Source organism: Euprymna scolopes, chromosome 28 (assembly GCF_053919585.1).
Source record: "Euprymna scolopes isolate OS-2025 chromosome 28, ASM5391958v1, whole genome shotgun sequence".
In the NCBI taxonomy this organism is placed as follows: Eukaryota; Metazoa; Mollusca; class Cephalopoda; order Sepiida; family Sepiolidae; genus Euprymna; species Euprymna scolopes.
The window spans coordinates 24207432-24234463 of record NC_136509.1 but is presented as its reverse complement, the minus strand read 5'-3'; the positions used below and the strand labels follow the sequence as shown (position 1 = coordinate 24234463).

Below are 27032 nucleotides of genomic sequence, written 5' to 3'. Positions count from 1 at the left end.
TCTGCAAAACAACTCTTTAAAAAAGTCTTTAAGGTTTTTCCATCAAATTAAATTTGTTAGAAAAAAAACAAACAAAAAAAAACAACAACCCTTTTTAAGGTTTTTCCATCAAATTAAATTTGTTAGAAAAAAAAACAAACAAAAAAAACCAACCCTTTTTTAAGGTTTTTCCATCAAATTAAATTTGTTAGAAAAAAAAACAAACAAAAAACCCCCCCAACCCTTTTTTAAGGTTTTTCCATCAAATTAAATTTGTTAGAAAAAAAAAACAAACAAAAAAACAACCCTTTTTTAAAGGTTTTTCCATCAAATTAAATTTGTTAGAAAAAGAAAAAGAAAAAAAAAAAAACAAGACAATAAAAAGTTTGAATATTTTTTAGAAAAAATTATATTTTTTTTTTAAATTTTTAAAATAATGACAGCAGCAGGATATATATTGTATGAGAATGACAATGAATCACTTTCTCTTCTTGCTGGTGACTGGGGCTGAGGGCGGAGCATAAACAGTCATTGATATCCTGTTGATGAAATATAAGGCCACAACAGAGAAGATGAAACTAGAAGAAAAAAGAAACAAAAGAACAATTTAATAGCACTTAAAGATCATCACATACACAAGTATATATATATATATATATACACACACACATATACAGTGGGTGGAACGATAACATTGTCGTCATAGAAAAGACAACATGAGTCCATTTCTGCCGGTTTCTTTATTTGCTGTAGACCATCTACTAGTTGGAAAGTTGTGTACAAATCCCAAGAACAATAAAAACCTTCTATCATGTCTGAAAGTGACACAAGGTTCAATGAGTGAGATCAGAGATGTGCCACTATACATCTCATGCTCTCTACTAATCCAAGTTATGACAACAGGATCATTGCCAGCACCCTCAAAATACAAATCCGGATATTTCAATGCTTGAGAGCACAGCTCAATGAAGTTTCCGGCCACAGTTATAATCTTTGGTGTGGTTTCAAGTGAGAGCCATACCATGGCACCTCACACCTTCAAAGTTGGCTTGAAAGTCAACACCAAAGTGTACCTGGATGTGCTGAAGAGTGTGGGGATTTCCTGATGCAATCAGGGGCCATTAGCAGACCATGGGTGTAGCAGCAGGACTCAGCACCGGCCCACAAGTCCAAAGAGACTCAGACTTGGCTTCAGAAGGAGTGTTCTGACTTTGTACCCTTCTCTCATTGACCCCATCCTTCCTGGACCTGAACCTGCTGGACTACTTCATTTGGTCATACATTGAGAACATCACCAACATGACCTCCCACAACATTAAAGCCAGCCTGATCGCCGCCATCCACTGAGTATTCACCAAGCACCCGCTGGTGTTTGTGGAAAAGGCATGCTCCCAGTTCCAAACCCCTATAGAGGCGGTTATTAAGGCTGAAGGTGGCTACATTGAATAGATGTCAGCCTTACTACATAAGTTACCTGAACTGAATTTTTCAATAAAAGTTTAAAAATAAAACCGTAGTGTTGCTTTCTTTAGAGCGATCAATTTTATTGTTCCACCTTGTATATATAAATTTACATATTATATATAAAACAAAAAAATCTTATGATATGAAGATTATATGGGAGAAAAAAAAAAAAAGATAAAAGAATCAAATAAAAACTACATTAAGTTCAAGAATATTTTCTCTTTGCTTACAAATAGAAGATCGCAATGAGTTAATGTAAATGTTTTCTAGGATCTTCAAATGCTTTTAAGAGTGTGACTTACTGAGAATGGAGAATAAGTTAACACAAAAATTAGAGCCAGAGGAACGGTTATTTATAAAGTGCTCACCAATGGATGAACCATATATATTATTCAAAACATCTGATGGTAAATAATTTGCATTACAAATTTTTGTGGCCATGTGTTGCTTGATCCAGACGTACTCCCAAATTTTTTAAACAATAGAGGCATATTCGTTCATAAATTTTTATAACTTAAAAAGAGTAAGTAGTTAAAATGATCATGGTTAAAGAAATGTCAAGAGCAATGTTAAGTGAGAGTGGCTGACTAATGTACGAAGCCTAAAATAGAAATGCAATTTTTGTGTTAAAAAAAAAAAAAAATAAATAAATAAAATAAATAATTGAATAAAAATAACAACTTTGATTGTGCAAACTTACCATGTTGTAACGCACACTCTGTGAACAAGTCCGGAAGCAAACATGGCCAGAAATAAGCAGATAGCAACTAAATGATTAAAAAAATAAAAGATAAAAATAAAACTCCAATAAAACAAATAAAATATTGCTTATGAACGGACAAAATAAAATGAAAACTTTAGTTTTATATTAAGACAGTAACAACAATGGTCGATTGCATTCAGATAGCAAACAGAACATCTAAAAAAAAAAAAAAGACATAAAATTTCAAAGAGAAAATAAAATAAACAAAAGTAAAAATGAACGTTTTGAAAAATAGCTCTTGTCCTTATTTATTAGATTTTAAAAAATTTGATTCATTTGGAATAAAAAAGTTTTTTTTGAGTAATAATGATGACATTTAAACAATATTTTTTTGGATTTTATTTTGCAGATAAAGTGACAATTTTTCGAAAAAAAATTGAAAATATTTTGTATTGGAATAAAAAATGATCATGCAAAATTTTAAATTTAATTAGTGACTGAAAGATGACAAAAAAAACAAAAAAAAAAAAAACACAGTTCTAACTGGTTGAGAAAGATGGGGATATATTTGAAATGGTTTACAACTACATTAATCAGTTGACGTTTAGAAATGACTGGCAGGGCTACCCAGCATCGCTCAGGAGGGAAAAGTGTAGCATATTTCTATTAAAACTATTTCTTTATCGCTCTATCCTTATTTCGATATTTTTCCCTTCCATTTTACCCCTCCTTCATATCTGCCCAGCCCAATCCTCTTTAGCTGGGCACACACATACACAACTTTGCTTTACACAATAGATTCCTTAAGGAATGGGTCAGTATTTTCTTTACAAATTAGTATTTCTGTATATATATAAAAGGCAAAAGTGGCGCACGCATTTTTGTATGTCCGCGGGGGTTCTCGGTGGGGTGGGGTGGGGGGTTACTATGTTTTAGAACTTTTTATATACTCCCTAGATTATAATAGCTATGATTTGGGAATGCACATTGTATCTTTTATTCACATCGATTTTTATAAAATTCATGCTATTCCTTCCTCTCGCGAGTTTTTCGTATAAAAGCAAAACTAATCGAAAGTGACGGCAGCTTCCTGGCCTTTCGTGCCAGGACATCCAGAAAGTAATTAACTTTGATCAATATGGGGGAAACTGTTAAGTTTTTAGACATTGTGTTGAACAAAGATGGCGGCGTAGTTCAGATCAGTAACCAAGATGGCAGCCAAGAATCAAATGCGGTCCGTGCCGTAGTTAACGGCGAACTGATAGAATCCAAAATTCGACAATTTTTATAATAATTTTTAAACGTTTTCATTGGTTGTTTAGCACAGCCGTTGGTTATAAAAATGATTGGCGAATCCATTCGTCTCATACCCCCATCAGGAGTCAAAAACATATTAGACAATTGCTATTCATTTGAACACTCCCTTTTTGTGGAGAGTTGGTTTTCCCCAACATCGTGGGGAAACAAATAAATGAAACGGCGGAAAGCTGAACTGGCCTTCAGCCAACATTCATTTCTGCATCTGCTAGCAGGTCAACATTTTTATTGACATCGAAATTTGACTGGTAAAAAAATAATGTAATAAATATTTATATATTTTGAACTATCAGTAAAACAAAATTCTGTGTATTTTTTACATTTGCGAAAATATGTGCACATATCAAATATTTTGCGATAATTTTCCTCCCATTCAGAAAAACAAAACAAAACTCTATAACTAAATATTTAAAGACTTAAAAAGGATCAAAATCAGAAGCTGTATCGGAATCGGGAAAAATATTGGAATCATTGCATCACTATGTACCATACAATTATGTGGCCAGTAAAATTGGTTTACAAGATAAATTGTCACTGAATAGTCCTTTGCTGATTCACTTCTATCTAACTTTTAGCTCCAAGAATCGAAATCTAAGATGGCCATGGGGTCCAATATAGATTTCAGATGAAACCATTAATTACAAAGAAGTATTTAATAAATTCAATAAAAGAATAAACCTTAACGTGGAAGAAGGCCTGAATTGAAAGAATAAATCACTAATTCTCAACTGTTCTGTCCCTGGTCTTCTTGCCACTGGACCCAAACAGTGTCGATTCAGGAGGTGTGGTTAAGGATTGCGCGATCCTTGCCTCACAATACCACATGCAACTGCCCCACTACAGGGGTATCCTTTGTCTTTCGAAACTGAACGGAGGCATTGATCGAAATGTACTCCAAATTGCAAGAATATTAAAAATTATTTTTGTTTATTATTAACTAGCAAAACTGCACGCCTGTGGAACTCTCTTCCATTTGCCTGTTTTCCAGTTGACTACAATATGGTCGTTTTCAAGTCCAATGTAAACAAGTTCTTGATGAGCCAGTCCCCTTAAGTAATCCAATTTACCAAATTTACAATTATCCCTTTGACTACACTATAACCCTTATCCTCGAGTGGCCTCTGGGTCTTGATAAGTGGTGATTCTTTGTAAAAAAAAAAGAAAAAAAAAAAAAAAGGCTGCCTGACATTGTCTGGTCATAAAATACGCATAAATATTATAATTTTAATTAATGCAGATTTTTTATTAATTATAAACAGAAATCCAGTGATTATTAAACGTAACATTAAATTCCTTAAAGCAATGAAGTAAAAAAAAAAAAGAAAAAGAAAAAAAAAACGAAAAGAAACTGAGACATGTGCATGCGAGTATTACGTTTTTTTCTAAGCAGTACACTTCTTGTAATACCAGGCACCATAACGTTCAGCGCTGGACAAGGTGCACACTGCTACTTAATTTGACATTCATAGTCTTTAAATCAGTAATAAGTACATTTCTCCTACCTCCATCAAAATAAAACTTATATAACTGGATTCACAATAAAATTTACTTTAAAATGGTATTTGAATATTTTTGTTGCGATTTGTATATTCAAAGAAATTGCTATTTAAATCAGGCTATTAACACCAAAACATGGCAGCATAGCATGCCTGCTGGCAGTAGATCACTTTTTGCAAATAAGCGGTCGGGTGTGTTCACATAAATACTTGAAGCGGAAGTTGTACCCATCGATGACATTTTTAGTTGTTTTAGCTAATCAGGAAAAAGAATTATCTTTGCTACGGAATTTGAGCACAACATGTCTTTCCAGTCAAAAGTTAGAATATCTCAAAGTTGAAGCTTTGTAGTAAAAAGCTAAGTAAAGATAGAAACTGCGTTCAGACGCTATTTAATAGCGAATATATTAATTTCTTTTGTTCTAAAATTTGAAAAGAATTGGATAAAAAGTGTTTATGCATGCATCAATAATGACAAATGCATATGACATGAAAATTTTTGTGTGTCGTGATGCGCACAAAAAATCTCTAAACAAAATGTTTGTCAACTGACTTACAAAATAAAGTATTCATTTTATTATTTTTGTTATTTAGAAAACATTTTTTTGTTTCATGAGTTCTTCACTGTTAACTATTCTGAACTTTAATGCATGTTTTCCGTAGATAGTTAAACTCAAATTTTACAATATCCTTTTTTATTATTATTAAACTAGCAGGACCTGTGGAAATTCCACAGGGAACTCATTCATATGTAATATATTGATGTCGGCATTCTGTAGATGTTCAGTGTAAATGGAAATGCTCTGATATTATTGTAGCTTTTTTGTTAAAACTGCAAAAGTATTTATCTAAGCTAGCACAGAATGTCCGGTCGTAAAGTACGCTTAAATATGATATTTTAATTCTTGCAGATTTTGTATATATTATTATAGAGCTAATGTTCTAGCAATTTTTATATGTTATAAAGTTGCGATTTCAAAAATAAAAAAATATATCTATATGACTAGGGTATATTAGCTTGAATCGAAACTGAAATAAAAACTTTATATAATATATAAATAAATGAATAAATAAATAAATAGAGTCCTTCAGCCGAAACCGAAACTAAAACTTATGAAGAATTCTTGATAAAATTATTTATATAAAAAAGAATAGATTACTGGAGTGCCATCAGTTATAATTGAAACCAAAACTTATGAAGAATTCTTGGTAAAATTATTTATTACAAAAAATGGAAGTACCTAACAATTAAACGACCCGGATGTAAACGTGACACAGAAAATAACACACGCTCTATCGCATTAATATATAGATTATTTGGTAAAAATACAAAATAATTACAAAACACTCTCCCCTCCCATTTTATGAATGGATTTCTAAATTTCAATAAATGACACTATTTCAGCACAGTAATAGAAGTACACAAAATTTGTTTGTATAAAAATAAATGAAACAAGCTGCGCGAAAGGTGGGCTCTCTCTACCGTGCTAGACAACTGCTAACACCCGAAAGTATCCTGTACCTCTATAAGGCCGCCATTCGCCACATGTACGGAGTATTGCTGTCACATTTGGGCTGGTGCATCTGCTACTAGTCTCTCACTCCTTGACAAGGTTCAAAAGAGAGTCGCAAATCTGATAGGCCCTGAACTGGCATCTAAGCTTCAGCCTCTCTCCCATCGGCGAAATGTTGCATCCCTCTGCCTGTTCTACAAGTATTTTAGTGGTGAATGCTCTGACGAACTGCAATCACTTGTGCCCCCACGACGAGAGCACCCTCGACAAACCTGACAAGCTGCTAAATCCCACCCCCACACAGTAGAGATCCCTAGATGTAAAAGATCTTTCTACTCTAATAGTTTCTTCCGCTAGACTTTGGAATTCCATTCCAGGTTCCTGCTTCCCCAACAGTACTGACGTGCAGAAATTCAAGTGTAACGTGAACCGACATCTTGCTGCCCAAATCCCTACATAGTACCCCAGTAGTTGTTGCCCCTGATAGTAGCCCCCTACACCAAAGTGGCAATTTGCCTTGTTTGGGGTGAAAATGTAATAAAAAAAAAACAACAAAAAAAAAACAAATCAAGTTTTTGTTGAGAACTATGAAAAAAAAAAAAAAAAAAAAAAAAAAAAAAAACACACAAAAAGGGGCGTTTTTAGCACTAAAAGTCCCCGGGGACATGAATCAAAATTCACAGGGTCACTCATACTAAATTTAAGAACAATGGGCTCCACATTTTGGCCAAGTTTCAGAAAAATCTAATGGATAGATCAAAAGTTATGGGGCAAAACGTGTCATTTTTGACCTCTTTTGACCTCTTTGTGGCAAAATTTCAGGAAAAACTAATGGACGGTTATCTGACAATCGTCCAGACTAACGAACGCATGGACATTACTTGAAACATAGGTCCCTCTCCGATGAATCGGGGGGACCAAAACACGTTAAACGGGATAGGAATGTTTAATACGATAAGACATCCAAAAACGTTATAAAAAAATATGTATAAAAATTATATTCTGTCAATAAATAAATACTTAAAATTTCATTAAAATTGGTCGAGTTCATAATTTTGGTAAACTTTTAAGTGGTAGTGGAGAGACGTGACTCTAAAACAGAGACACCCAAACTTCTGAAACGCTTTATTTAGAAACCCATTCTTAGCATGGGGATAAGGTGTTTTGTAACTATTCTGTACTTTCACCTAACAATTTAATAAAAAAAAAATTATAATTATATTGTACTAACGTTATTATTTAGAAATTTATTCTTAACATGGGGAAGGGATGGAGGGTGTTTTGTAATGATTCTGTACTTTCCCCTAACAATGTAATATAAAAAAGGATATTGTAAAACTTGAATTTAATTTGGAGCTTCAATATGATACCAAGTTTGTTAATTTTTTTCTGTCTGTCGAAAGTTTTTAGCGGACACACGAACACACATTTTAGCTTATATATATATAGATTTGATTCTTATACAGGAGGAGGATTGTATTGGGAGGGATCTGATACATTTTTAGAAATGGCGACTTCTAACTTAATAAATGGCATTGCAAGATGTCACATATTTATTAGAAATAAGAGGGTTTTCATATGATTACAAATCTGGGGTCATTTTTTTAAATTATTCAAAATGTCATCATAAAGGGAGGTAATTAACAAATTGTTTCCCTTTATCTATAAATATAAAAGCGAAAATGTATGTGTGTTTGTATGTGTGTTCGCTTTTTCTGTATGTCTACAAAAGGCTTTTTTCAGAGAAGCGGTCGCTCGCTTCACAACTTTTTAAAACTTTTATGCCACATATAAATCATAATATCTCACAGTTAACAACGAAGCTCGCCTGTCTATTTAATTTGCTCGATTTCGGGAAGATAAATATTCAACATTTGTCGCTCGCCGCATGTGGGTTAGTCTTTTTCTTATAACATCTTGGGGCAAAAAAAAAAGCGTTCAGCAGTAAATACTATCCCGCAGTCAAACTTGACCTCATTAACTCATTAAAACAGGCACCTGCCAAATCCAAGTAATTAAATAAATTTAAACATGTTTCCGTTAGCATCTCGCGGTGGGGCAATGGTTAACGTTGCACGTTTTTGCTTTTTTTCACACTTTAATTTACAACTTTGTCTCAACAGTTCGAGTTCAATCCTCATACTTACTTTCTTTTTTTAACCCCCCCCCACACACCTCCAAACACCCGGACAACGCCGGGTACCCCTCGCTAGTCTATATATATAAAAGTGAAAATGTATGTATGTATGTATGGGTGTATGTTTGTGTGTCTGCTAAAAACTTTCGACAGACACGACGAAAATTCACAAACTCGGTATCATATCGAAGCCCCATCCTTCGCTCGAAAAATATCGAAAAATTGGCCAAAAACGTTAAAAAAAACAGTCTTCTCATGACGACGAGTGGTTCTACGCATGCGTCAGGTGACGTCATGACCTGATTTACTTTAAATAGTTGAAAAACTGAACAAATTTTATGTACGTTGCATTAGGTCAGTCGATTAGCACGTTGGTTCATTATCTAAACGTTTTGGGTTCGAATTGTGGTGTGAGATGTCTTTTTTTTTTTTTATTTTCTAAATTTAAATATTGAACCAGTGTTATTTAAGCCATTTTTCACATAACGTTCATTTTTCTGGGTTTTTTTTTTACTTCGCTTATCCACCCCCGACCACACACCCAAAAACACCCGGGTACCCACCGATTTTTTTAATTTTAATATCGAAACAGGCTTATTTAAGCCATTTTTCACGTGTTCGTTTTTCTGTTTTCATCGTTCGTTTGCCTTACGTTAGATTTTTTGTGTTTTTTCCCGATGTTTTGACCCCCCCCCCACCGCTTAATTAAAACGTTGTTTTCTTTTTTTACTTCGCTTATAACAATGCTTATGTCGTCATAACGCTCGAAGACTTCCGGGCGCTCACCTGTCAATTTGGTTCTTAAATAAATTCAAACATCTTTCACTAACTCATTCTGGCTGGCCGATTTTATTTTCAAACTTCGCCTCAGGGCTTCGAATTCGATCCTACCACCCCCTTCCTGGTTTCTTTTTTTATTTAACACCACACACACCTACAAACACCTGGGCAACGCCGGGTACCACCGCTAGTCTATATATAAAAGGCAAAATGTGGGTTAGTGTGTGCACTTTTTGTGTATGTCCGCAAAAGGCTTTTTTCTTGGGAGGGGGGGGGGGCGGTCGGCTCACTCCTTAAAACTTTTTATATGCTGTCTAAATCATAATATCTACGACTTAACGGGGGTCAAGTATATCTTTAATTTGCCTGACTTTTACGCACTATTTTCGAGATATTTTTTGATCGCCGCATGTTGATTCAGCTTTTTTGTACAAAAGTGAAATTAATTTGAAGCTAAGGCACTGTTCCCGGCAATCGCGCCGGGAACGTCCAGAAGCAATGCTCAATGCGGAGTTTCTCCTTATATCAGACAATTGCTATCCAATTTGGACAATCCCTTTTTTATGGGGAACTGGTTTCCCCCAACATCTTCGGGAAACTAAACCAGCCAAAGTTGAGCAAACAAACTTAAAAAAACTGCCCCCACAGTAATTTCTATTTGACCTCATTTAAAAACTACCCTGCAGTAAAAGTTAACTCCGCTACTATTATTTGACCTCATTAAGTCATTAAGTGCGGGCACCTGTCAATTCTTAATACTTAAATAAATTCAAACGTATTTCAGTTACTCTTTCTTGCTGGCCGAGCGATTAATGTTTTTTTCACACTTTATTTTCCAACTTTGCCTCAAGGCTTCGGGTTCGATCCTACCTATCTAACAAAACTTTTTACCTCCCACCCCCGACACAAACACCCGGGCAACGATTTTTTTAATAAGTTTTAACATTGTTTCTTTTTATATAAAACTTAATGTTTAGCAATAAAGAGAGAAAAGACACAGAGAAAATTAAATACAAAATAAGAAGAGTACAACTACACTATAATATCGAAATTCAGAAAAACAAACAAAAAAAAAAAAAAAACAATGCTATGTACTGACTTTTTTGTGTTAATTTCAACCAAAAGCAATGATATCTACTTCATTGGTATGTCGAAAGCACTTAAATATTGCCGCATTATTTAAAAAAAAAAAAAATAACATGAGTTTTTGATCTATCGTAAAAAAATCTACTTCCCTAGATGAGTTCGCAATTAAAGGATACTCTAACTTAACTTCTAAATCTGACCCAACAACATCGCCATGGGCATGGAATATGTGCCTATATTAAAGTTGGTTTTCCGTGTGGTAGGGACATCTCCAGAGAAGATCCTAACTTACTTCTATAGATCCTAACTTACCTCTCTATCGTCCCCACAACAGCGGAGTTACTATCTTTAAAAGCATATCTGAGAAAATTGACCAAGTCCTATATGCTAATCCGTCAGCTAACATTCACGTATGTGGAGACTTCAATGTTCACAACGTGGAATGGTTCACCCACTCAAACAAAACCAATAATGAGGGGAGGTTCTGTCATGATTTCTCCATTGCTTATGACCTCACTCAGATTGTTCATGAACCCACCCGTGTGCCTGACAATGACGGCCAGTATGCGAGTCTACTAGACCTTTTTCTCACAACTTGCCCTGAACTATGTTCAGTTTCTGTTCTGTCTCCTCTTGGATCTTCCGACCACTCTGTTGTATCAATTAAGATAAAAATGAAATGTAATAAGTCCCCAGACGTATCTCTCCATCGTACAGTATATTGATACACTAAGGCTGACTGGGATAGCTTCCGTACATTTATATCGGCTCTACCTCTGCGTTCCATGTTTAAAAAGGATGTGTCCTCTATAGTATCAGCCTGATGGAATGGTTAATTGTAGGTATAGACCGTTTCATACCCTCAAAAAAGTTCCAGTAAAAACTTAACAGCCAGCCATGGTTCTCTCCAGAATGTGCTGCTGCCATTGCGCACAGAAATCACTTTTTCCACGGCTTCCAACATAATAACTGTATGGAAACTAAAGCCGCTTTCAGGACTGCTAGCAATCATTGTAAGAAAGTAATAAAGAACGCAAGAGAGTTGTATGCTCAGTCCATCAAGTCCAAAGTAGCTGAGCAGCAGCTTGGTTCCCACCAGTTTTGGCAAATAGCAAACAGAATCCCAACTATCATCAATGGACCTGAGGTAATCTAGTCAGCATCAGACAAAGCCAAACTCTTTGCCAAGAACTTTGCAGCTAATTCTACCCTTTGCGATCAAGGCCACCAACCCCCAATATTTCCTCATGTATCAGAAAACACGGTATGTGATATGCATATATCTGTACATGATGTTGCCAAGCTAATCAAAAATCCAGTAAAGCAACCGGCCCTGATGGTATTCCAATTATAGTACTCAAAAAAATTCAACCAGAACTAGCGCCCATACTTACAAAACTGTTTAAATGTTGTCTTAAGGAGAATTGCTTTCCATCACCCTGGAAAATCTCATGAGTATGCCCTGTATTTAAGAATTCAGGTGATCGCTTATCCCCCTCTCAGTACAGGCCAATAAGTCTCCTGTGCATCATGAGTAAGTTGCTGGAATGTTAAATACAGAAGTAATCAATCATCTCAGCAAAAATAACCTTAACGACAAACAATATGGTTTCCGTTCTGCTAGATCTACAGCGGATGTGCTTACAGTTATATCTCATAGGATTAGCGAATCTCTCGACGGAGGCAACCTTTCTAGGGCAATTGCTCTTGACATATCTACGGCCTTTGATAGGGTATGGCATAAAGGTTTACTTCACAAGATCTCTAGCTATGGTATAGCTGGAAATGTCTTCTCAATTATTAAATCATTTCTTTCTGACAGATTCATAAGAGAAGTAGTTGATGGGCAAAAATCAGAAGCTCACAGTATAAATGCTGGAGTCCCTCAGGGGTTCATCCTGGGCCCAACTCTTTTCCTGATCTACATTAATGATCTTCCAAATCACATCCTTATATCATTTGTAGACATTTATGCTGATGACACTACCATTTATGGTAGCACATCTAACACAGTAAACGACCAAGTTCTCTCCGATTCTCTCTCCTCTGATCCTGAGCACGTAGTACAATGGGGAAAGGAGTGGCTGGTTACTTTTAATTCATCTAAAACCAAGCTTCTCTCTTTACATCATCAACGTTCTGATCCACATCTGGCATCAATTGAAATGAATGGCTCTTGTCTTGAGGAGGCCTCAAGTTTTGACAAGCTTCTGGGCTTGACCTTTATTCTTGATCTTAAATGGAACACGTACATCAAATCTGTTGCTAAGGCCGCTGGAAAAATGGTGGGATCTTTCTATAGATCCAGTAGATATCTCATTGCTGATGCAATTCTCTATTTATATAAGAGCCAGGTACATCCAAGGATGGAATACTGTTGCCATATCTGGGCAGGAGCTGCTAGAAAGGACTTGTCCTGCCTTGATAGAGTTCAAAATAGACTTCGTAGCCTTGTAGGAGATGTCCTTTTCTCTTCCCTGCAACCTCTATCTTACAGAAGAGAAGTTGCGAGTTTGTCTCTGCTGTATTGCTATTTTCATGGAAAGTGTTCGACTGAGCTTCAGTCTATGGTTCCCCCCCTCGCCAAACTTTCACAAGAAACACTCGTCTAGCTGAAAACACTATCAATAATTCCCCCCACTCGTTATCTGTGCCTAAACCTAAACGTAGATTCCATGAACAAAGCTTCTTTTTTAGAACTGCATGCCTGTGGAATTGTCTTCCGTTTTCCTGCTTTCCAGCTGACTACAATATGGTTGTCTTCAAGTCTAACGTAAACAAGTTCTTGATGAGCCGTTCCACTTGTTAACAAATTTACCAAATTTCCATTACTAACGATTAGTATATTGTCCAATTTCTACTGTACCCTTATCCTCGAGTGACCTCTTGGCCTTGATAAGTGGTGATGCCTATGTAAAAAAAAAAAAATACTCTCCATATTTCTTTCGGAAGACATGACATAAATAGGCTTCCTTCAGTCTTGACAGACTATGGATACCCACGGTAAGGGTGCCTGCGCGATCTCCAACCACATATCTCCTGAGTTGACATTGTTGAATACCAGTGACAAGTGATGGTTCAGAACAACTGGAAACAATGCCGAGATAAGCGGAAAGCACATACAGCACCTAGAATTCCCAAATGGTCACCCATCTGGTACTAGCCAGGCTTAACGTTGGTTATCTGACGAGAACCGGTGTGTCAACGTATTTGGGCAATATATATATATATATATATATATATATACATACGTATACATATGAAATTACAAGGGAAGTAACTCGGTTTTGCTAAAAAACAAAGCAACTAATACATTTACCATTGTTAACGCAAAGTTTATTAAAAAATATTGGCAATAGTTACATTTGGAACTCTCCAGTGTTTTTTAGCAAAACATTTTATTTTTGATAAATTTCATCAAAAAATGTTTTTTAATAATTTTTTTTACCTTATCGTTTTTCATAATTTGGATATTCTTTACTGTATCATGAAAATCAAGTAGGGATCATTGATTTGTATTGAAATTCAGTTTTAAAATTTTTGAGTTTTGCTATTATAGTGCAGCTGCACCAAAAAATGTTTTAAAAATAAAATGAGAAACAAATATTTTTTAATTAGACGAAAAAGAGTAAAAGAAATAAAAAAAGAAAAAGGAAAGAAAGGAAGAGAAGGAAAGAAAGGAAGAAAATTACCTTCCGGTAAAAATTGTGCTTGAAAGTTTTTTCCAAAAACCAACATTTCAAAATTGCTACAACTCTGGCAGAAATGGTTAAGAAATAACAACTGTTGATTTTCGAACTTTTTAAATTTAAAGAAAAAAAAAATGAAAGAAAAAAAAAAAAAAGGGAACGAAAACAAAAACACAAAAAACAAAGAAGGAAAATATGATATGAAGATTTGCATGTTCAAAAATTATTAACAAAATTAAATATCATTTGGGTTATCATTTTCATCTTAGTTGCTATTTTCACATTTTGGCTGATGTATTTTTTTTTTCTTTTTAACTTGGGATCTCTGTTGAAAATCCATATGGGATTTCGAATGGAACACTGGTTTATTTCACTGCAGTCACCCATGTCCAGGCAGACGCATTAATTATATTATTTTGTAGTTATTATGGCCTGCAGTAAGGATTGAACCATCCACTTACAGAAGATTGTCAGTTAGAACTGATTGTAATTAATACTTTTAACCATTGAACCATAAATCCATAATACAAATTATCAATCTCATCTTAAAAATTCTGAAATGTAAAATTTATTATGTGTTTATTGCTAATAAAATATCATAAAACGGGTGTAAGCAATATACAAAGCATTATTTTTTTGCTTTCTTCGGGATGGTATGGTTTAGATGTCACTCTGTTATATAATTAAAAAAAAAAGATGAGGAGTTCATGTTACTTACCATGTTGCAATAAATATATATTCCATAATAAATTGAATAATTGAAGATTTTAACCAAGTACATAGATATTATTGATGTGGACACACAAACACTGATCATTTTAAATAATTTATATATCTATACAAGTGAAGTTGTGTGTCTGTACATTTCCCTACCAAACTACTCTGTCAATTTTCAGTCTACAGACTCGAGATTTGACATATAGGATATTGAGATTTGGGAAAACCTTTTTAATCAGTTTTTGGCCAGAAATTTGGCTGTCAAGGGTTCAAAGTTTAACGATTTGACCGTTGAAAACTGTACCAAAATGCTCTGCCAATTTTGGGTCTAAACACTTGAAATTTTAGATGTAGGTTACTTAGATATGGATCAAACTCATTTATTGTTTTGGGCTCAAATCAAATCAAATTTTGGGGTCAAAATTGAAAAAATTTGACCTCTGCGGTCTCTACCAAAGTACTCAGCCAATTTTTGGTCTAAACATTTGAAATTTTACATAATGTATACAGACATAGGGCAAGCTTTTTAATTGGTTTTTGGACGAAAATTTGGCTTACAAGGGGTAAAGTTAAAAAAATTTGACCCTTGCAGTCTCTAGCAAACTATTCAGTCAATTTTGGATATAAAGATTTGAAATTTTACATTCAGGGTATACAGATATGCAGCAAGCTTTTTAATCAACTTTTGGGCAAAAATTTGTCTGCCCAGAGATCAAAGTTGAAAGAGTTAACCTTCGCAGACTCTACCAAACTCCTCTGTCAATTTTGGGTGTAAACACTTGAAATATTACATGTAAGTTACCTTAACATGAATCAAATTTTATATATATATATATATATATATATGCACATAAAGTTATGAACAGTTGAGGAAACTTCCTGATAGCCGTACATTAGTTTTGAAAAAGGAAATTTTATTAACTATAAAAAAAAAAAAAAAAAAAAAAATGAGCGTGTGGGGTCTCTCCATGAATGAAAAATTTATTTTCACCATGACTAATGTTTGTGCTAAATTTTAAAAAAATTCAAGGTGTGGTTATTGAGTAAAGTACAAACAAATGGACAATTTTGGAGCAATTTTACCCCTATAAATGGTCCCTAGAGGGCCTAGTAGAGTTATCCCGAAAATCCATTCTGGTAAAAATTTACTTTCACCATGACTAATGTTTGTGCAAAATTTTAAAAACTCCAAGGTATGGTTATTAAGAAAAGTGTGAACAAATGAACAAGAGTGGTGAATCCCTCCTTTGTCTGGGGGAGAAACCAAAAATCTATATCTATATTATTGCCATGGGATAAGCTGATTTATCCATTTTAGGATTAATGGACTTACCCAGAAACAATTACTTCTAAATATTTTAACAGAGATTCATGGCAGTTATGGCCCCTGAATCATGACCTGTACTTCTATAACATACTTTTGCTAATGCAGTTTTTGTTATTACTAGCCTACAAAGCTACAATAATTTTACAAATTGTCTTATGGATTCAGTTTCTTTTAATCGTCAAATCAAAGAGGAACTGTAAAACCTGGCAAAGACAAGTTTCTCAAACAGATGAAGGATACAGTGAGGAGGAGGATGAAGATGCAGGAACCGAGGAATCCTCCAAAAATAGTTAAGTATTCTGTGGAACCCAGTAGATTGCGAGCCATCTGCATTCCTGCAAAAAGCAGCACCGTCAGGGTCGAGGACAAAAAGCAGGAAGTTCCTAAAGAAACAGCTGGAAAAAAGAAAAAAAAGAAAAGGTTAATATCATACCAAAAATAGCAAATCGCAAAACAGGGTGACCCCCCCCCCCAAAATGATTTTTTTAAAAATGTATTAGCCCCGACCCAGATAAAACTGGTAATCAGAACTTAGACTGTGAAGTGATGTAAGGGTTCATTTTTGATGAAGGCAGGATTGTCGTTGACAAACACATACAGCAACCACGAAAAAGAAGAGGGGAGAGAGAACTAACGTGCACGTGTAGAGGGAGTATATATTTTTCAGAATGTCTCTTATAATATTGTCAAAATTTAAAAAAGCAAAAAAAAAAAAAAAAACAAAGCTCAAAGAAGTTGTTTCCGGCTTCACAATATACAGGGTGACCCAGAAAAAACGGGCCCCAACTCTAACTAGGCCCTGTTTTTTTCTAGTGTTTTGTCCGATTGAAATGAAACTTTGGTCATAACTAGTTTATTATATTCCAAACATCACATCAAAACACTAGGGTCTTTGGCCTTTTTTTTTTTTTTTTCCGTTGACTGTAAAATGCTCAGAAAAACAATTGAATGTCCTCTGTTTTTTTTGGGTCATCCTGTATTAACTGACTCAAAACAGAATCAGGAGTTGATTGTCGAAAAATCGTCACCTGTGTATTTTAGGTCATGAAATAAAGGAAATTAGGAGGACCTTTGTACTAATTCTTACCTTAAATCATTTTTGGTTCTTGCCATATTAAAATATGCCTTTAACAAAAATTTAAAAAAATCTATATGAGGCATATATGCATGGCAAAGAAAATATTCCGAAAGTCATGTAATTAATCAATTAGTTTAATTTTTAAATAAATAGATAAAAAAATTCAAATTTTATGAGTAACCAAGTGAATTTGAATAAAAAAAAAAATTAAAAACAAGGGAGGTTACTATTAACTAGATTTATTTTGTAATGCCTACAGATTCTCATTAATCCCTTAAACATATAACTACTTGATCAATTTACATGGTTTTTGGAATATCATATTTTAGTTTTGCCATGGTACATACATCATACAGGTTTTTCTTTATTTAAATTTTTTTAATACATGGGGAATTTGGGACAAGAACCTAATTTTTCTTTTTACAAAAATAAGTGATCCAATAGGTGGTTTGATTTTTTTTATAAACCATGTTTAACAAATAACATTATTTAGAAAGCCATTCTTAAGATGGAGAGGAAGTGGAATTTTGTTAATTATTCTGTATTTTAAATTGATAAATTTGGGAAACAAACTCTCGCCAGAAGTTATATTACAGAGGAAGTTTAATAATGTGGACTACATCTGAGTCAACACTGCTTGCTGGTGACTTACTTCTAAACAGAGTTTGTTAATATTCCGGTTTGCCCCCAAATCATTATATTACATAGTGGTTATTATCTATATATTGCTGACAAGCAGAGAGATCTGACATTCTTAAGAATTAAATAATGATCAATGAATGCTTCACACTCCCATATTTTTATTGTAATCAAAATCGGTGAAATCGTCCATTTTTCAATCAAATCAATTGAGTGCCTGCTCTAGGTTGGAGACTCATCGCGGTGCACCAGAAGGGAACTTCACATGCCTCTTGCAGTGACTTAGCTCACAATACATTGTAGACTACATTGCACTGTAGAGAACCTACTGTTGATTTCATAAAATTATTTTTTATAAATAATGGGTTGCATTAAAGTTTAAAATGCAAAAGTCAAGTATCATACTTCAATTATGCTCTCAACAGAAACATTAACATGAATGTGCCTCTATCATATCAAGAAACCTACTGCTGATTTTATATGTCGGACCTTTCTGCTTGTGTGATAATAAAACTTCTCAAATGCACTTATGATGTTAGGCTACATAAGATGTTAATTTTAGTAAAAATCACCTGTTTCTTCTTTCACCAAATTACTTTGATTATCAATACTTATCAAAGACATTCTGATATTTAAGAACACTTCCAGGGACATAAAGTACCTTTGTGTTAAATTTCATAAAATATATTACAAATGTTTCGGTAGCCAATTAAATGTACGTTGAAACCTACTTGCATAATATTTTTTGAGTTTTAACTTGAAAGTATTTTAAAGGAATAAAACTAAAAAGTTAAGCTAAGTTTTTGCCACATCCACAAAAGAGGAGATAATTGCAATCTATTCAATTTTGATAATTTATCGTCCATTTTGTAAATTTCTATATCTACAATGGTGTTTCACCTCGATCAGATTGAACAGGCTTCTTTCCTGACCTGACATGATGGTCCGGTGTGAAATCTCAAGAGATGATTAACCAGTTGCAGTTCCACTCTTAAAGCCCGACCACTTGTGAACTGAAGACCTCAGTCAAGTTGCCACTGATGAGTGTTGTCCACGTCCTCAACTACCACCATACGCTTGCACAGCTCAAGTAGAGAGATACACATCAATCCTTTGGATGACGTATCACATGTCAGAATCATCAAAGTTGTTGGGACAACCTTGAGACATTGGCGAAGGACAGCAGTCAGGGCACTGTTGGTTATGAATTTTGTACATTAAAAGTAACTATAGCACAGATGCATTTCAGGTGAAAACATTACATACTTACATGTCATGTCGAAATTAGTATAAATTCCAAAAATTACGAAAAATGATTCAATAGAAAAATAATCACAAGTAAAAATGGAATTTATCGAATAATCAAGTTTTATCGTTATGGTTTAGAGTGGAAGAGTTGCAAGACTAATTCTGTACAACAAACTGAGTTATCTCCCTTCCTTCCCTCGAAATTTGCCATTGAAAAAATAGCAAATGTCTGGCTGCTAGTCTGGATGACTTTTTCTGAAAAATAGATCTAGTACATCTTTACTGGACCACATTTTTGTAATTTTTGGAATTCATACTATTTTAACATGACACAGTATGTGAGAGTTTTTTTTTTTTTTAAATCTAAAATGTAATAGTTTGAAAACTCTGTATAAGCACTGATTATTTACCTATAATTTCATCTTCATTCGGATTTGATATTTAAGGTGTTGCGGATGTCCGGACTCTGGGATAGGCAATATCAGGCAGTCTTACACCTGCTCTTTATACGGTAGGGATTGGCCCCCAAAATCAACAGTGATTAGAGCATTCCTGTAATGATCTGGTCTCTGTTGATTACGGTGTAATGTTGGTTCTGTGCAGTTCTAGGAGATCCAACCTCCCAGGCATTAACTTCTGTCTTTGAGAAGTGGTTAGTTTATTGCTAATCACCTGAGATGCCCTGCCAGGAATGCCGACGGGGCTGCACAAGCATTTTTTGAAAAGTCAGAGGGATCCCTCTCTGGAGCACTGACTTTTTCAATCCCACTTTCTGATCCAGATCCTGGTGTCACAGTTCTTACAATAGGAGAGAACTATATAATCTGTTCCAAAGGATCGATACAAGTCATGTCGCAAGCAGTCAAATCACTATATTACAAACTGTGAGAAATTACATGACTTGAATCGTGTCACTTTATTGGTCGATTGATTTAACACATTGTCTTTAATTACAGCATTTCTCATTGGATGATTGGAATTTAACCTGGTGAGCGCTGGCATGTTTCAACTGAAAACTTCAGTCCGAGAAAGGATTTCAAGCAGGACGGATTCATTAATTTTCTTGTTAATTTCAGGGCCTTTTGGCACTCAAATTTGTCTCGGTACCTTTGAGACAATTTAACCTACTAAGTTAGGTGCTCTTTTCTAAACGTAATAGCGTATTTCTAATCAGCAAAGAATGTTGATTTGGGTTTTACCACTTTATGAGAATTATCCACCATATTTGAATTCGAACATTGTTTAAATAAAGTACAAACCAAGAACTAATGATAATCTTCACAGAAGATTTCCCTACTACTTCATCACAAAGTCTTAACTACCAGGCCTTTTTTTTTAACCGGCCTTTGGGCCGAGATCACAATATAGTATCTGTTCTTCAGATGCTGCACTTCGATTTCTTGTTCTCTATCAGTGGAGGAGAAGTCCTTCATGACCGAGACAATTTAAAATTTTTGTTCCTTTTCTCAACGTTAAAAAACGACCCTAGTGTCTAACTCTGTCCCCTGGGGAGGCGTTGTAAATAGGAACCAGGCTAAGCAAAATTATGCAACATAATTTTGCAATTGAGATGAAACGACCTGTTATGAATCATCAGGTAAGTGCACTTTTCAATGTCATATTTAATTTTCTGCTCTTCCAGAGTTCTAAGCTATGTGAGTTTAAATTTCTTGCAAAACTCAAGCCGGGCTTTCCTTGGTCTATGATGCACTTTTGTGCTTGGGATAACCATGTGCGTTATTGAGTTGATGCAGGGCAGCACGCTGTACATGGCCAAAACCTGACACAGAGCGTATAAAGCACCCAAAATCCCATGAGTACGAAGCTTCCGATAAAGCATGATTACAGGGATTCTTTTCTCTAGTTTCTCTAGCTGAACATCAATCTGATCATCGCACAATCATTATGTTGAAGCTGTTGCAAATCAGAAACATTTAGGGACCCAGGTTTCATCGTGATGCAAGATAAAAAAACAAAACAAACATGGGCCAAATAAACCTGGCTCAGAGTCATAGTGTGTTGAGATGCAAAGAATAGCTGCAGCTTTGTAAACTTTCACGAATTAACACAACAGTGAGCAATGAAAACATTTCATTGGGAATTAATTTTATACATCACTCCCATTCTCAATCGGTCCTGGATATGACCTTAAACTATATCCGATGGTGAGGCCCCAGCTTGCAGGCCTTAGGGAGTGTGGAGCCACCCTTTAATTGCCATTGCTCCCAGGTCCACTTTGACCTGGAGTGGTAGTACCTGTTAGGGTCCCAACTATACGACTTAAAAAACAAATATACTATATTAAAAAATCGTTCTTCAAAATCATCAGTTTCGGCATTAAATAACCTGAAAAGGGTTGATATGCCATAAAACAAAACAACCAACCAACCATTCTCAATCAAGAGGGTAGAGGTTATCACTCTGGTTTCCAAACCGATATTTTCCCTAGATAACCCTAATCAAAAAGAAAATAAAACAAGTGAAGCACACATGGTCCCTCGTGAGTGCACAATGAACAAAATTTCAAAAAAATTACAAGCTGTAGTTATTGAGAAAAGTGCGAACGGACGAACGGACAAGGGTGAATTTACAGGTCCACCCTCCTTTTGTTGGGAGACCCCCCCCAAAAAAACAAAAAAAAAAAAAAAAAAAACGGTTTGCAGACGGGAGTGGTTCTATAAAAGAAAACGACTTTCATGTATTTGTTATTGTGTATTGTTGTTTATGTTGTTAGAATTTGTATTGTTTGGAACGCTTACGTTGTTGCATTTCAGGAGTTACCTTTGAACGTTTTTAATTTCCCACTTTTTTTATACGCATAGGTAATGTGCATTGTTTTATTTTGAAAAGACACATCAAAATCAGTTTCCAGTTAAGTTTCAACATGAAAGGATGTGTTACATTCATCTCTGATTCAAGAGATTCCCCCCCCCCCCGCCTTATTCCTCCAGACAGCATTCTGGGAAACTCATGCTTTCATTTGATGAATCCTCATTGCGGGGAGTTTTAATTAACTCCTAGTTTGGAACTTGTAAAAGAAATCACACCTAATTGTCCCAATTCCTGTCATGGACCTTATAAGAACTTTCCGACCAATGCAGCTATACGAATAATCACTATTCTCTCAAATTCTTGATTTGTCTCAGTCGAAAAGGATGAGCTTCTTGGAGAAGGCAACTACCAACCCTGAGGGCATGCAAGATGCATCTCTTATGCAACTATAGAGTGGAGCGATAAAATTGTTGTCCTAGAAAAGACGACATGATTCCATTTCTGTTTGATGAAAATTGGGTTTCTTTTTTTGTTACAGACCATCTACTAGTTGACCAGTTGTGTACAAAGCAGACTTCTATCATGTCTAAAAGTGACAATCTTCAACGAACAAGATTGGAGATGTGCCGCTGTATAACTCATGCTCTCTACCGATCCAAATTATGATAACAGGACCATTGCCAGCACCCTCAAAATGCAAATCCAGATGGTTCAACACTTGAGGGCACAGCTCAACAAAGTTTCCGGACACAGTTATAGTGTTTGGTATCGTTTCAAGTGAGGGCCACATCATAAGACCTCACATCTTCAAAGTTGGCTTGAAATGCAGACCCTGGGTGTGGCAGCAGGACTTGGTGCTGGTTCACAAGTCCAAAGTGATCCAGGCTTGGCTTCAGAAAGAGTATGACTTTGTATCCTTCATTCACTGCCTCCCTCCTGATCTGAACCTGCTGAATTACTTTGTTTGGTCATATGTCGTGAACATCACCAACATGACCTCCAACAACACCAAAGCCAGCCTGATTACCAAGTATTCGCCGAGCTCCCACCAGTGCTTGTGGAAAAGGCATGCTCCCAGTTTCAAACCTGTATTGAGGATGAAGGCGGCTACATTGAATAGATGTTAACTCTACTACATCATCAAGTTATCTGAATTGATTTTTTCAATAAAACTTTTAAAATAAAGCGAAGTGTTGTTTTCTTTAGGGCGACAAATTTATCGTTCCACCCTGTACTGATTGAATTGGAAATACATTCAAAGTAAGGGTTTGGCTTTGCGAATTTCGTATCTTAAAGGGTCTTTCATTCTCTGTGGATTTGCTCCAAAGTCTGTGACTTGCGTGTTTGGTGTTACACTTTAAGCAAGGAAATTACTTTGAATTTAAATTAAAAAAGAAAAAAAAAATGGACTTATGCAAAAACTTGTTTCCTTCAATAATTACAAGAAACCTTCTCTACCACCAATAGCAATGGCCAAAGACTCTTTATCTGAAAGCACATCTTTTAAACTCCTTGGCCTAACGTTCACAGGAAACATGAGTTGGAACAATTACATTGAGAGCATTGCCAGAACCGCTGTGAAGAAGGTAGGTTCTCTCTACCGTGCTAGAAAGCTACTAACGCCTGAAAGTATCCTGTACCTCTATAAGGCCACCATTCGCCCATGTATGAAGTATTGTTTTCATATTTGGGCTGGTGCATCTGCTACTAGTCTCTCGCTCCTGGACAAGGTTCAAAAGAGAGTCACCAACCTAGTAGGTCCTGAACTGCCATCTAGGCTTCAGCCTCTGTCCCATCGACGAAATGTTGCATCCCTCTGCCTGTTCTACAAGTATTTTAATGGTGAATGCTCTGACGAACTGCAAGCACTTGTACCCCCCCCCTCGACGTAAATACTTCCGACAGACCCGACAAGCAGCTAAATCCCACCCTTTCACAGTAGAGATCCCTAGATGTAAGAGAGCCTTCTACTCCAATAGTTTCTTCCCCAGAACGCTAGACTTTGGAATTCCCTTCCGGAACCTGCTTCCCCAACTGTACTGACATGCAGAAGTTCAAGTGTAACGTGGACCGACATCTTGCTGCCCAACTCCCTACATAGTATCCCTGTAGCTTATGTCCCTGATAGTAAGTAGCCCCCACATCAAAGTGGCAATGTGCCTTGTTTGGGATGAAAATGTAATAAAAAAAAAATATGGACTGTGCTACATTTTAGATATAATTTTCAAGTTAAATTCAATTTTTACAGTATCTTTTGTTTATAAAGTTATTGAGTGAAAGTACAGAAGTTAAGCCCCCCCCCTCCCCATTTCCCAGGTTAAAAATAGATTTCTAAATAATAATCTTTTTTTTTTGCATAAGTACCAATTTTTATCAAGTAAAAAAAAAAGTATGGAAATACTTTTACAAAATTTGAACCTAAATTATTTTTTTAAGATTCCGTACTTTATAGTTTAATGAAGACATTAAAAAATAAAAATATTGAAAAAAAATTATATCGTACGTACTCGTTATGGAATTAAGTTATAAAAAAATTCACTTAATTTGATAAAGTATTTTTTTTTTTTTTTTTTAACAGAGAAAAATCAAATATAAATGAGATCGACCTTATCTCGCGGACGAAGAGGAAGGGGGCGCCAAGGGAAATAACTCCACCACCGCTTAAAGTTTGTCAAAATTTGATGAGATTATATTGGAACATGGGCAAAAAAATAATATCTAGATAAATATTTTAGTTTCTATTTTCGCGTACTGAGTTTCGGTCCTTGTTTTTTTTTTTGTTTTTTTTTTTTAAATTTTTTTATCCTTTTATCATGTTGTAGATTGTTAATACTTTTTTCGTTTAAAGGCACCCCCTCTTCGTCCGCGAAATAGGCAAGATGGCTGCAAGATGATCGATCTCATTAAAATTTGATTTTCCTCTATGAATAAAAAAAAAAACCTACTTAGTCAAATTAAGTGAAATTTTTATGAAAACTGAATTCTTTTACGGGTACGTACAATATATATTTATATATTTCAATATTTTTATTTTTTTAAATGTCTTGATTAAACTATAGAAGTACCTAAAATGCTAACATGCCACTAAAAAGAAAAGATACTGGTGCAGTGTGGTGCACTTATTGATCCGTGCTGAAATAATGTTATTTAAAAAGTCATTCTTAATATCGGGAGGGGAGGGTGTTTTGTACTTATTCCGTACTTTAACCTTACGATTGAATAAAAAAACTTAAAACTTTAAACTTAGAAATACGATTAAAAAAAAAAAAAAAAAATAGCGCGGTCAGTAAGTGCATTAGCACCAAAGAAAATTTTTGGTTTTGCTCAGCAAAAGTCTGTTTGGTTCGGTTCAAATTCTGAAGAAGCACACACAAAAATGTCCATCTTTTATTAGTTAACACGTGTCATTTGAGGGCGGAGGGAAATGAGTGGGGTCAGGGGTTAAGATTCAGATTTTAAATATCAGTTTGAAGCAGAGTCTCCAAAATTTAAATAATTACAAATAAAAGGAGAAATTTAAAATCTATTCAAGGTAGATTCGTTAAAAAAAAAAAAAAAAAAAAAAAAAAAAAAAACTGACGCGGAAAACTTTCAAAAGAAAATCCCAATGCAGACGATTATATGGTATTTGAGTTAAAAATTACAATTTCAGATATAACGAAGCAGAAATATTTATGAACATTTATATTTTTTGGAGAGGATTTAGTATTTTCTTTTGGTACTTGTGCAGTTTATGGACCGCACTGAAACAATAACGTTATTATTTCAAAATAAATTAAAAAAAAAAAAAAACCCTGTACTTTCACCTAACAATTTAATAACCAATTTAGAGTTACACTTCTTTTTTAAAACAAAAACATAAAAAAATGTTTATGATGTACGCATTCGTCACGCAACAAAGAGGTTATATTCTAAAAATCACGTAAATTGATCGAGTTTTTTTTTTCTTAAGAAAATGAAGGTACTCATGCAGAGAGTGATCCGTGCTGAAATAATAACGTTATTATTTAAAAAGCCATTCTTAACATGGGGAGTGGAGAGTGTTTTGTGCCTATTCTGTACTTTAACCTTACAATTGAATAAAAAATATATCATAAAACTTTAATTAAACTTGGAAATACGGTTTAAAAAATAGCGCGGATCCGCCGGATCAGTGCACTCACTCTCTGCATTAGCACCAAAGTGAAGTTTTATGATTTTTAACGATTAAGTATTTTTGGCAGCCAGTGATGGAGAAATAGATAAATCTCGTTAGTCGAATTGAGTTGTCCGCCCTTGAATGTTAATGCATCTTAAAGTCAACTTTTACGGTATGTTTTATTCATTAAATTGTTAGGCGAAAGTACAGAATAGTTACTCTTTCATGTTAGGAATGGGGGTTCTAAACATTATTTCAGCAGAATACGGACCGTGCTGAAATTCAGCACGGTCCGTATTCTGCGTAAGTACGAAATGCAAAAAAAGTTATAGAATTAAAGAAAAGAATAACACATCCTTTCTTAACCATAAGTCTGGGTGGTAATGATATACACAAACTAAACAAAACATGTATGACGTGCCGACGTGGGTGTGATAAGACCGTTAATAGTCAATTTCACCAAAAGAAAACGAAATATATATATACAAAACACATTTATTTTTCTCAAAATAGACTCGATATTTAATTAAATCTTTATAAATATATGATATCGTTAAAATATCTTAAACTAAAATGTGATTTCAAAACTACAAATCGAATAATCGGCTTTCGGAAAATACTATTTCAATCACCGAAAATCTGGGATGGCCGGCATAATTCCTTATACAAAAGCACATCTTTTTCATAATAAATTTAATGAAAGTAAATAAGATTATTAGACTTTAAAAATTAAATTTGTTAAAATAATGAAAAAAAAAATTTTTTTTCCTTAAAAGAAGTTGATGAGAAAACTTACCCATGATGAATGTTGTTGGTTTAATGTGATGGCGTGGCAAACCGCAAACCGGAACAAAGCGTAAAAAGGACAAGTTCCGGTTTGATGCGGATAATGGTTCCCTGCCTCGTATTAGCAAAACGCTTTCTTCCGCTGCTATGATACAAAAAACG

The 27032-nt window shown here is 34.8% G+C and overlaps 1 protein-coding gene across 1 annotated transcript; it reads right to left on the bottom strand.

The window, feature by feature from the left end:
- Nucleotides 1-360: 360 nt before the first annotated feature.
- LOC145249506 (dolichyl-diphosphooligosaccharide--protein glycosyltransferase subunit KCP2-like) lies at nucleotides 361-27032 on the bottom strand. Its single transcript, XM_080111121.1, has 5 exons — nucleotides 26881-27032; nucleotides 16450-16604; nucleotides 14169-14232; nucleotides 2144-2210; nucleotides 361-557 (listed from the first exon to the last, which is right to left on the bottom strand). Exons 1-5 carry the CDS (start codon nucleotides 26882-26884, stop codon nucleotides 458-460), a joined length of 390 nt encoding a protein of 129 aa, XP_079967247.1. The 5' UTR covers nucleotides 26885-27032; the 3' UTR covers nucleotides 361-457.